The sequence below is a fragment of the Panthera uncia genome (assembly GCF_023721935.1).
Source record: "Panthera uncia isolate 11264 chromosome A1 unlocalized genomic scaffold, Puncia_PCG_1.0 HiC_scaffold_17, whole genome shotgun sequence".
In the NCBI taxonomy this organism is placed as follows: Eukaryota; Metazoa; Chordata; class Mammalia; order Carnivora; family Felidae; genus Panthera; species Panthera uncia.
Window position 1 is genome coordinate 29,199,129 of NW_026057577.1, and position 12,637 is coordinate 29,211,765.

The 12,637-nt window shown below is 44.3% G+C and overlaps 1 protein-coding gene across 1 annotated transcript in view; it reads right to left on the reverse strand.

Annotated features, from left to right (window-relative positions):
- TRPC7 (transient receptor potential cation channel subfamily C member 7) overlaps window positions 1-12,637 on the reverse strand; it is a 115,228-nt gene that overhangs the window by 20,393 nt on the left and 82,198 nt on the right. Inside the window, exon 5 of the mRNA XM_049648871.1 lies at window positions 217-450. Within this exon, the coding sequence (XP_049504828.1) occupies window positions 217-450 (234 nt within the window). The remainder of the gene's footprint in view (window positions 1-216; window positions 451-12,637) is intronic.

The window sequence follows — 12,637 nt, forward strand, 5'->3', positions numbered from 1 at the left end:
AGAAAACGTTCTAAGAGCCTTTCCAAAACAAATCTATCCTTCTAAACACACAAAAATTCATTTCTTATAGTCGCTAATTGCACATTCTACCGAGCTGCTTGTGCTGCAGGGAGCTGGGCTATGTTGGAGCAGATCCGCAGGTGGAGCCGAGCTCAGGGCCCTGGGCCACGCCCCGGGAACACAAGGCAGGACTCGCTAGAGCGCCCTCTGGCTCACCGTAGGTGAAGTACGCCACTTCCGGCGGAAGTGAGACGTTGTGCAGCGAGTCGTCCTGCACGTGCTGGTCCACGTACAGCTGGGCCTCGCTGGCCTTCAGGAAGGCCATGAACCTGGCGGTGAAGGAGGCCACGAAGATGGACAGCATCCCGAAGTCTAGCAGGTTCCACAGGTGCAGCACGTACTCCCGCGGCCCCTCCTCCCAGATTTCCTTGCATTCGGACCAAATCATTCCTGCGGGAGAGTGAGAAGGTCAGGCTCATTTTCCATTTCCCTTGGCATTTGTGACCACAGCGGGGCACGGAGGGAACCAGGGTATGAATGTACACGTGAGCTCTTTAGAGCTGAGAACCTTGATAGCCAGCGGCAAAACGGAAACGTGTCTTCGAGGGCCGATTTAGAGACAGGAAATTCTCAGATCGCCAGAAGACCTGTTACCTGCCCCTCTGTTTACAGATAAACCTTCTTCAGGATTGAGGAGAAAGTTCTCATCCTTTCATAGATTCTTGGATGCATTATAGGAGAAATATAGTGTCCAACATTTGTGCATTTTAATAACAGAGAGGTTTTAAGGAAGCATCCCTTTCTAAACGAAATGGAAGGAAACTGAGGGCAAGGAATGGGAAAGGGCTTTCTGAAGGTCCCACATATGGCCTGGAGCCCAGGTGTCCTAACTCCCACATTCGAACACCTTCTATATGTCTTATGATTCAGTGAACATTAATTTTGGGTTGTTAGTTTTTTCATAATTTTTTTATAACATAACTGGGTTTTAAAAACGTATCTTGTCATTGTAACATATTAAACAGTGTAGAAGTATGTAAACAAAATGTTGCTAGTTCCCCTACCTAACCTCTAAGCCAGCCTTGCGAAGTAACCCAGAGTTAACAGTTTGATATATGTTCCTCTATATGTGCACTGCCAATATCATGGCCGCTAATCACATGTGGATATTGAGCACATGAAATGTGGCAAGTTGAATGCGAGGTGCTGTGTAAGTGTATTCTAACACACCAGGTATCAAAGACTTAGTAAAAAAAAAAAAAAAAAAAGGTAAAATACTTCATTTTTTTAGTAGCCATCACCTGTTGAAGTGACACTATTTTAGGTAAGTTAGGTTAGATCAAATATTGTTAATTTCGCCTTTTTATAATGAGGTTACTAGAAAATTTTAAATTAAATATGTGGCTTGTGTACAGCCTTGTACTATATTGAATACTGTCATTCTCTATCTTCACTGATGCTGTAAAACGAAATTGGCTTAGATTTTTAAAGTGTAATGATTCAGTAACATTCTGAGCACCTACTATGTGTCAGGCACTGTTTGGTGTACATGTATGTGTATATTATCTCAGTTAAATCTTTGGAACAACCTCGTGAAGTACATCCTGTTGTTATCTCGTTTTCACAGCGAATGTTCTTTAGGCAGAGAGATTTGTAATGTGCCCACCTAGGAGGCAGGAGATCTGGAATTTGAATCTGGAAGGCCGGTCCCTAAAGTCTGTGCCTTGACCACTGTGTTATTCTGCCTCTTCAGAACTAAAAAATGGATTCAGAACCAGGACTGTGTGGAAAAGACTCTTGAATATTTTGTAAGTGACATTAAGGAGTTTTATAGCCGCTCAAACCTGGGAAAGACTTGACGTCGTACCAGCCCATTCTATGTACTATATTTGGCCTGCATACTTAGGAGGTTAATGTAGTAAAAGAATTGCTAAGTGGTCAGTTAGTGAAACAGTTTCATTCACGAATGCCTCACTTCCAAGAGGTCAGCACTGCCCTGGCTTCTGCACATCAGACATGGCGGCCTGCCTTCCCACAGCCTTCTTCTTCCTTAGCCTCCTTTCTTGGTCCTCATCCTGTCCCACAGCTCTTAAAGGCTGTTGCTTTCCAAGAGTTGGGCCATTCTCAATTTTCCCTCTGTCCCTGACTAAGCTTCGTTCTTCATTTCTTTGCAAATGTCGCACAGGTAAACAACTTGCTGTTTTTCTTCAGAGCTTCAAGGCTACATTTCTGCTATGCAGAGAGACTGCTCTAAGTGGATGTCCTGTCAGTGCCAGATATATCACGTATCCCAAGTTGGCCGCCCCGTCTCCCCCTACCTCACAGCCCCACCGTTGCCCATTACTCCTTCCTGTGGCCCCAACTCCTCAGGCTGTCACCATGGATCACCACAGTTCTGCAGACCCTCCTCCGGTTGGACTCTCAGTTTTTCAGTTCTATGTCCTTACCTCTTCAAGTACAGGTCAGATCATGGTCACCTGCCCCTGCAGTGTACTCCTCGTCCCTAAGATGAAGTCTGGACTCAAGGGCTAGGCTGTCAGACCTTCCTGTGATCTCTTACTGCACATCCTGGATTTGAGCAAATGCTGGTCTCCCTGAATAGTTCCGCCCCGGCCGTTTGCTGGTGTTCCCTTTTCTGTCTCCTCCATACGTCAAACCCAAGCACACTGGCAGATGACCACACTATAATTTGGTAGCCTTTGAGGATGCACCTGCCTAAAAAGCTTGGAGTCAGGAATGGTACTAGGAGGAGGGTGCCAGGGTGGCTCAGTCAGTTAAGCGTCTGACTCTGGCCCTGATCTCATAGTTTGTGGGTTCAAGCCCCACGACAGGCCCCGTGCTGACAGCAAGCAGGCTCTGGGATTCTCTCTGTGCCCCTCCCCCATGTTCTCTCTCTCTCTCTCTCTCTCCCCCCCCCCCCCCCCCCCAAGCACGGACGTGCTCTCTCTCTCACTCCCTCAAAATAAATAAATAAGAATGAAACTAGGAGCAGACAAAGAGTTATGGGCACCGAACATGGCTGACTTGGTCACAGGCCCATGTCCGGCCACAGTGGATCATCTCTACTCTGTCCAGAGACTGTTGTTGTTGTTGTTGTTTGTTTGTTTTTAACGTTTATTCGTTTTTGAGAGACAGAGAGCAAGTGTGGGAGGGGCAGAGAGACAGAGACAGGATCCAAAGCAGGCTCCAGGCTCTGAACTGTCAGCACAGAGCCTGAGGCAGGCCTCAAACTCACAAATGTCGAGATCAAGACCTGAGCTGGAGACAGACAGACGCTGAATCGACTGAGCCACCCAGGCACCCCTGCCCAGGCAGTGTTTTAATCAGAGTTTTCCCTTTTCAGGTGAAAATGGTCCATTATATAAGAGGAATTGAAACCAAATGTTTTTCTGAGGAGAAAGGCTGTTTAGACAAGTGGTGGCTTTGTTTGAAGCAGTGGATTCTAAGCTCTGCATGTCTGTTTCAAATCTGAGTCCCCACAACAGGAAATATCCCAAAAGATTACAGGTCTGTTTATAAGACACTGCTGCCTTACCTTCTTTTTCTTAATCAAGCCACACTTCTCAAGCTTCCCTGTTCAAAATTTGTATGGTAGTTCAGCAAAGTAAAAATTGTCTTAACACTGAAATCACTTTCGATTGTGCCAGTTCAAATAGATGTGTTAAAAATGTGTTTAGAAAAACCATTATAGGCTGGGAGAAGTAATGTTTATTGTTTTTGTCTCCCCTCAAATTAAAATTCCCAGTGTCTTAGTGGAACTGCTTTTAGCTGGGCACTAGGCAAGTTGCAGGCTATCACTGGCCTTAATTCAGGAAGTCCTGGGTTCAGGTTCTAGCTTGGCCACTTACTGGGTATTTCAAGTGTTGGAGAGGTGAATAAAATACTGTGCCAAAGATGGCCCATGGGACTAAAACAAGCCCTGGTCTCTAGCTTGGAGACCCCTCCTCTGGTTCTTCTTCCTTCATTTGCCCCGTGCGCGAAAACCCCCACAGATACGGAGGCTGACAACTGTAAGTTACCCTCCCCACTTGCATTCGGCGCTCAGATCTTTGGAGAAACGGTCTCCTCTGAGCCCGCTGGTGGTAAATAAATCTCTGATCCACTAAGATTTCCGAGTGCCGCTTGGTTTTTCTGCCAGTATTCCAGCCTGGTTCCATGATACAAGCACTAAAATACTGGGTATTGGGGTAATTTCAAGCACTAAAAGCTCTGTGAATCTGAAATGCAGATTGTTTATAGAAGACTGACTTTTCTGACCAATCTAGTAGCTCCTCATTGGGCATTGCAAATCATTTCCTCCATAGTCAAATGCCCTCATCAGTTTTACTAGATTTAAATATTAACTCACCCAGGCTAATTTAAATTATTCCAAGGCCATGAGTAAAAGTAGCATGGGCCCAAGGGTTTGAGCAGCAGGAATGCTTAATGAAAAAAGAAATGTGTGAAATTAAGTACTTTAGTGAGTGAAATTAGGCCCCCTGCTTCCAAGGTTCAGCATTTTATATCCATGCTGGGTATCATGGTCCCTTTCCTCCAGCTTGTCCCTCAGAGGAGTGTTAAAACCCTGGGGCTCAGGGGTAAGGATGCTGGGTACTGGAGCCTCCTTCAAGCAAAATCCCCTTCATTTCTGGATGCCTGGAGTCCAGAGAACAAGGTCACTGAAAATTAATGGGGGGGGGGGGTGGGTGACAGTGGAATAGGCTGGGAAATGCTGGGAAGCCTTGGGAGAAATGAATAGCGACATTTGGGCAGTTTCTGAATAATGGCCTGCAGGCTGCTGAGATGGAGCTTGACAGTTCAAAAGGTGGTTCCCTCCCATCCCGAGCCTCAGATTCTATTCAGAAGGGATTCCCCCTTCCGAATCCTCAGGGACTTAAATGTGCACATTCCTTCAGTGGTCTTGGCCCCAAGGCTTTCTGTACACTGCCCAAGCGTCTTCAGCAGAGCAGACTTCCCAGACCACTTCCTGGGGGGACTGTCTGTTCTTTCAGGTCAGCTTCTCAGTACCGGGCCAAAGTGTAGGTGTTCTGTGAACTTGCAGGAGGGAGAGAGAATATGCCCTGAAGCCCTGACACGCAAACACTATCTCAATGGCAGGTCTTGGCAACAGTTCTGGGCCTCAGACACGTTTGGGATTCAGCTGTTTTCCAGGCAGGAAGATGAGGTTAATAGATTTAAAATTTTCTTAACAAAACTCATCCTGTTTCTCTTCTCTCATTTGAGTTGCTGATAGTTACTGTGCAAGTGCCAAGGCCCTATGCTAAGCACAGGTGGACCCCAGTACACCTTCCTAGCAGCCTGAGAGGTAGTTAAACTGCAGTTAATCTGCACCTTCTGGGTAAAAAAAACCTACATGCCAAGATGGCAAGTAAGTTGTCCAGAGCCACACAGACAGTTCAGGGCCCTTGCTGTCCACTGTGCTGTCACCTACCACACCCTTTGGGAGGCACAAGCTTACTCTCACTGGTTAGAAAACTCCTCCACCCACTTAATAGACACTGTTGAGTGCAGACTCCATACCAGCCCCCATCCTGGGGATACAATAACCAAGATGTCAGCCCTTCCTTAGCAAGACCAGTCTGGCGCTGGAGACAAATGTATCATAAGCAATAATGAATACTCTCGGTGACAGATGCTGTAATAAAAACGTCCAGAGATTGTTTGTGGAGACACAGACACAGGGATAAGAGCAGTCAGTGTTCCGATCTTGTGACCCAGGAAGGTGCCTGGAACAACTTCCATTTGTTCACTGAATGGAGTGAATTCATGGAGGAGGGGACACTTGGTGTGAGGAACCAGGAGTTATTGTGGTGAGGGAGGAGGGACTGGCAGGGTGTTCTAGATAGTGGGCATGGAAGTGCGGGACAGCAGGCTCTTCCCGCGTGCCTGAAGAGACTGAGTATGGCTCAAGAGTCAGGGAGTGGGGCTGGCGGTTGGCAGCAGGGAAGGTCAGTGAAGAGCCTTCCTTCAGGCCATGAGGAGGAGGCTGGACTGCACTCTGAGCAGCAAGATAGCCCTTAAAGGTGGTAAGCAGAGTAGCTACGTGGTCTGACTTGTTGGGAGAAACTTTGGAAAGTTGACTGGAGCAATCTGCTTGGGAATTTTACCTAAATAAATGGGGAAACGATCAGAAGAATGAATTAGGTGAGGAACTCAGCACATATAATGTTATGATTCTTGGCCAAACCTTGCCGTATGGTTCTGGAGCCAGGACTTAGCACTGTCCTTGAAGAGTTAATAACCCTGGGTGAGTGGAGTGAGGGAGAGGTTGATCCTCACAGTTTACCCGTGTGAAAACTAAAGTTCAGAGAGGCGGGGCCACCGAGGAGAAAGGGACACGGGATTGGGTTTCCTGACACCCAGTCCCAAGTATTTTCTTACAGCCCTTTCACAAATGTATTTTCTTACTATGCTGAGCATGTATATCTCCAGTTCACTTTCAATACTGGGATGTCTATTTTAGAAAACACTGCCAGGGTCTAAGAGTGCTGTAGAACAGGTCTTTGGACCTGAATCTATTCCTTGATGGAGAAATGGCATGCGTTGTGGAGAGGCTTCCTGCGCTCTGAACCCAATGGCTTTTTGGGAACCACTAATGTTACACAGTCCTCTGATGAGTGTGTCTGGAGCCCCAATCTCCAATTGAAAAGCCACATATCATAAGCGGTTAACAACTACCCCAGAGTTGCCACTGATACTGATAGGCAGGAAGGAGGTTCCTACGGTATGAGCTGATATTGGAGGTTCTCTGGCCTGGAAGGAATGATGGTCCCTGGTTCATTTAGGCCCCCAGAAAGCAGCTCGTTTGACAGTGCTACAGAATACGCATGTCTACTGGCAAATTTAGCCCTCCTTCCTCACTCCTACTTTTCTCTTGCTTTTCTTAATACCATGTTCTGGTTTTTCTTCCATTTCTCGGTGTGTTTCTTAGTCTCCTTGTGGCCCCCACCCTGTGTTTTAACTCTCTGGGATTGAATTCTTCCCAAATTCCTGCTGGTAGTCACCTAAAGCATCTAGAGTGAAGGCAGAATACATTTCTCATTGGGTTTGACTTTTCCACAGAACTATACAGCAGAAGAGGAACAACATACATGCCCAGTGTGAGTAGAAGCTTGGGGAAGTGAGCTAGAGCATTGTCACACGACATGGCCCTTGAAAGAGGTCATTGGGAAAACCACATGACCAGATGGAGATGGTGATAGCAAAGGATGGAAAGGGGCAACTACACATTTACATGATTACAGAAATGTTAACATTCATTGAGACAGGAAGAAACAAAGGAAAGCATGTAGTCTTGTAAGAGGTGTTAACTGTTAGGAGGAAAAGGAGCACAGAGAACTGGAGGACAGGGTGGAAGAACTTGCAGCTGCAAACAGGTTGGTTTATGAAGGCCTCGCTTTGAAGGAGACTTTAGAGCAGAAGACCCGAGGAGGTGAGGTCATGAGCCATGCACTCTCTGGGGGAGCTCTCAGGCAGAGGGTCAGCCCCAGCAGAGGTTCTGAGGTAGAAATGGTGTGAGGCAAGGAAACCAGTGGGGCCGAAACAGAGCGAGTGAGGTAGGAAGTGGTGGGAAATGAAGTGGGGTGAAGAGGTGGAAGGCTTTGTAGGCTATTGTAATGACACTGGTGTCACTCTGAGGGAGATGGGGAGCCACTGAAGAGTGTTGAGGCAGAGAGTGAAAAAACCTGATTGTATTTTAAGTGGATCACTCTAGGTCTTGTGTGGAGAATTTACTGAGGCCTGGGGGTTCAAAGAGTAGAAGCAGGCCACCTGGAGAAGGCCATCCACCTCTTTGTGGCCACCGTTTTCCTCCATGAAAGGAGCAAGTTGAACTTGCTAGGGTCCTAAGGTTCTTTTCAGCCCTAGGGCAGCTTTTGGTAGAGGGAATGATGGTGTTTTTATAATCAATCTGTCCAAAGTCCCGCATTCATTCATATGATAGTTATGGGAGAAAAGACCATGTTGCTGTGTATCTAGACGATCAAGGCTTCCCGCCCAAGTAGAATTCAAAGTTCTGTCATTATAGGCCTCCTGCCATTTCAAGGCTCTCCATGTCTGAGCAGAGGGTAAATCAGACTGTAGACTTTCGGATGTGCCAGCAGTGCACACAGTGTTCAGAATCTTTCTCTCAAAGATTAGTAGTACTTTGTAATAACTAAAGAGCTCCAGAATGTATTTAGGGATAAGGTCATGTTAGTCATATTTTACAACTGCTTCCCCAGTATCTGGTACAGCGCCTGATACATAATATAATGCCTAATAACTAGAAAATATTTATCGAGAAAAGAATTAAGAAAGTAGGAGAAATACCCCAAGAACTTCCACACTGCTCCCACCACTGCATCTAGCAAGCCACCTGCCCTGTGCTCTCAACCCCTGCTTCCCTCCTGTTATACTGGATGAGGAGTTCATGGCCCTGCTAAGTCCATGTCCTCCACTTGCATACTGGATTCCATCCCCTCTAACTACTCCGGAACTTTGCTTCCACATTTGGTGGTGAGGTCTCAGGTCTCATGTGACTTAATCTGCCGGCATTCGACATAAGTCATCACTTCCTGGTTCTTGACACAGTTATTACTTTGATAGACTTCAACACCACTCTCTTGGCTCTCCTCTTACCTAATCTCTTTTGCTAGATACTTCTCGTCTTTCATCCTTTAAGTATCATCACGCCTCAGGGGTCAGTCCTCAGTTTGTCTGACCACATTCACAGTCGAGGTGATTGCATGTAATTTCCTTTAAATATACTGACATGCTCATATTTATGTCTTCAGCACCAGCCTCTCCTTATATACTTATGTACTTCAGACATGTATAGCCAAGTGCTCCTTGACATTTCCACCTGGTTGTCTAATAGGTATCTCAGACTGAACTCTTGATTTCCTTTTCTGCTCTCTCTCCAAACTGCTCCTCCCCTGGTCTTTCCTGTCTCAGTGAATGGTGCTGTATTATACCATTACTTCAGCTAAAACACATGGAATTTTCCTTGACTGCTCTCTTTCTCTTACGCCCCACACAAAATCCAAAAGTAAATATTATCGATTTTATCTTCAGAATGTAATCACCACCTACCACCTCCTCAAAACAAACCATTTCCTGTCTCAATTAACGTACTGGCTTCCTAACTGGTCTCCTTGCCTCTCTTCTTGTTCTAGAATCCTCTGTGCTGTACATAGCAGCCAGTGAACCCCATCAGAAACTTAAGTCAGATGATGTCACTTCTGTGCTCAGAACTTTCTGATGGTTTCTTGTCGTGCTCAGAATAAAATCAAAACTGTGTACAATGGCCTACAAGGCCTTGTGTGATCTGACTCTGCCTATCCCTCTGACTTCATCTCTGTTCTTTCCTCATTCACTAAGCTTCAGCCACATTGGTTTCTTTGCAGTTCCCTTGAATCTAAGCCTTCAACACATACTGATCCCTCTGTCTGGAATGCTTTCCTCCTAGATGTCTGCAAAGCTTACCTTCAGGTCTCTGTTAAAATTTCATCTTCTCAGAGTAGGAAGATGAGAGGACATGCTGTTATCTGCTCAGCTACTCTGAGAAGGTAAAATATGAACAGAGCAGAAGGAAGAGAAGAGCAAGCTACTCAGGTCATTATTCAGTTTGTCTCCTCTATCAGAGAAATTTGAGTACTGACTAGGTATTTAAAGATACAAAAAAAATCATTATGAAACTTTTTTTATGTTTGTGGTTCTGTTTTAGAAAAAAGAATTCTGATTTCTATTACCAGACATGATGGGATTAGTAAACTAGAAAAGAGAGAAGAGATAAAGAAAAAAAGAAACTATCCTCAAACATTGGAGATAGCATAGGACAGTGGTCTTTCAGTAAAGGGAAACCAGCACAGAAAGCCATTTGATCACCATATCTTTCTTTATGGTGGCACATTCCAGTCTGCAGTGCATGGAGAGGGATCCCAGAAGCATGGTAGGCAGTCCTACTGAGTTGAAGAGGCAGAGTCTAGAGTTCAGGAAGGTAGAGGTAATTAGACATTGTGTGGCAGAGTCCCAGAGAGAAGGATACTACGCAAACCAAAAAACAAAACCACCAAGTCCAGAAAATTACATAGGGGTCTTTTTGAACATTTCAATACTAAGTTATGAATGCCAAGAATAAAACTCCACTAACAGCCAGAGAGCTGCAAGCTGAATAGTTTCCAGAGCTCACCCACAATGGAGAGATGTTTGAGCTCCAACCTTCCAGAGTTGAGGTTCCTTGTTGATTATCCAGGGCATTTAGTAGAGACTCCAGATGTGTGTCTCTATAGTATAAGGAGAAACAATCCTTATGGTTAATTTTCTCCAGATTCACTGTAAGAAAGCCTGAAAAGCACCAAACTCATCTGTAAGTAATTTTAATAGCCTGTCAGAATAAAGCCAAACACTCTTTCAAGGAAGACAACAAAATCTAGATGATCAACAACATATCAAGTGCCCATCATTCAATCAGAAATTACTAACCCACCAAGATGCAGGAAGATGGGATTTATGTCAGGAGAAATATTAGGTAATAGAAGTTAACCCAGAAATTACAGAAATTATAGAATTAGGAGTTAAGGATTTTATAACAGTTACTATAAGTATGCCCACTATGTTCAAGGACTTAAAAGAAAATGTAAACGTCATGAAGAAGGAAATGAAAGATAAAAAGAGAGCCAAAGAGAATTTCAAGCGCTGGAAAATATAATAGCTGAAAGGAAACATTCACCAGTTGGGGATTAGAATCACAGACAATGAGGAAAAAGTATCAGTGAACTTGAAGAGAGAAAAAAAGATTGAAAAAAGAGAACTTATCTTTTAGTGATACACACAAAAATGTTTGTAGATGATATGTACTTGAGATTTGCTTCAAAATACTACAGCATTGGGGGAAGGGAGCTAGTGAAGGCATAGATGAAACAAAGATTAGCCATGACTTCCTAGTTGTTGAACATGAGAGATTGGTCCATGGGTTTTATTATACTCTTGTCTTGATTTTTATATATTCTTGAAATTATTCATAATACAAAGTTTGACAAAAATTAAATAAGACAAAGTGGTTAGAATCTTCTACCTGAAATATAATAGGTAATAGGTTAACAAGTCCACTCCTCCCCAGTACTTTTCATGTAACAGTCTTAAAAACTCAGCTCTGCTTTGATGGGTGGAAACTGGGACTAGGCTATAGAAATTGGGTCCTTTCTAGCTAGAGATACATGCCTCTTATTGGGACAGTGCTCTGATATCCAGGAAGAGAAATATGGGGAATCAGGAGGAAGTCATACTTCAGTAACATATGGTAGCTCTACCTATCCACTTAAGAGCAAGTTAGGTCACACTCACCACAGTCTTCTCCCTGGAGGCCAGTGGGAAAGGTGGTGGGTGAGTGACTGGTGCCATAAATACTCTTTAAGTTTTATCCATAAACCCAACATGTGAGTTACGGTTTGTTTGTTTGTTTGTTTGTTTGTTTTTTTGTTCTGTGTCTTACGCTTTTCCAGAGACATTCAGATGGCCAATAGACACATGAAAACATGCTCAACATCACTCATCATCAGGGAAGTACAAATCAAAACTACACTGAGATACCACCTCACACCAATCAGAGAGGCTAAAATTAACAACTTGGGAAACAACAGATGTTGGTGAGGATGTGAAGAAATGGGAACTCTCTTGCACTGTTTGTGGGAGTGCAAACTGGTACAGCCACTCTGGAAAACAGTGTGGAGGTTCCACAAAAAGTTAAAAATAGAATTATCCTATGACCCAGCAATAGCACTACTAGGAGTTTATCCAAAGGATACAGGATTCATAGGGTCACATGTACCCCAGTGTTTATAGCAGCACTATTAACAATAGCCAAATTATGGAAAGAGCCCAGATGTCCATCAACTGATGAATGGATAAAGATGTAGTTTATATATACAATGGAATACTACTTTGCAATGAGAAAGAATGAAATCTTGTCATTTGCAATAACATGGATGGAACTGGAGGGTATTATGTTAAATGAAATAAGTCAGTCAGAGAAAGATACCATATGTTTTCACTCATAACGTGGAATTTGAGAAACTTAACAGAAGACCATAGGGGAAGGGGAAAAATAGTTTCAAACAGAGAGGGAGGCAAACCATAAGAGACTCTTAAATACAGAGAACAAACTGAGGGTTGATGGGGAGGTGGGGGAGCGGGAAGGTGATGGGCATCGAGGGGTGCACTTGTTGGGATGTACACTAGGTGTTGTATGTAAGTGATGAATCATGGGAATCTACTCCCAAAGTCAAGAGCACACTGTATATATACTGTATGTTAACTAACTTGACAATAAATTACATTAAAAAAATGGAATCTCTGTCTTAGTCAATTTGGACTGCTGTAACAAAGTCACAGGCTGGGTAGCTTATAAACAGAAATTTATTTCTCACAGTTCTGGAGGTTGGAAGTCCAAAATTAGATTGCCAGGCATATTTGGGTTCTGGTGAGAGCCCTCTTCTGGGTTGCAGACTGCTTGTTGTACCTTCACATGGTACCTTCGGGGACCCTTTAACAAGGGCACTGAGGCCATTCATAAGCATTTTGTCCTAATGACCTAATCCCTTTCCAAGGCTCCACTCCCTGATACCATCACATTGGGGTTAGGGGTTTCACATATGGA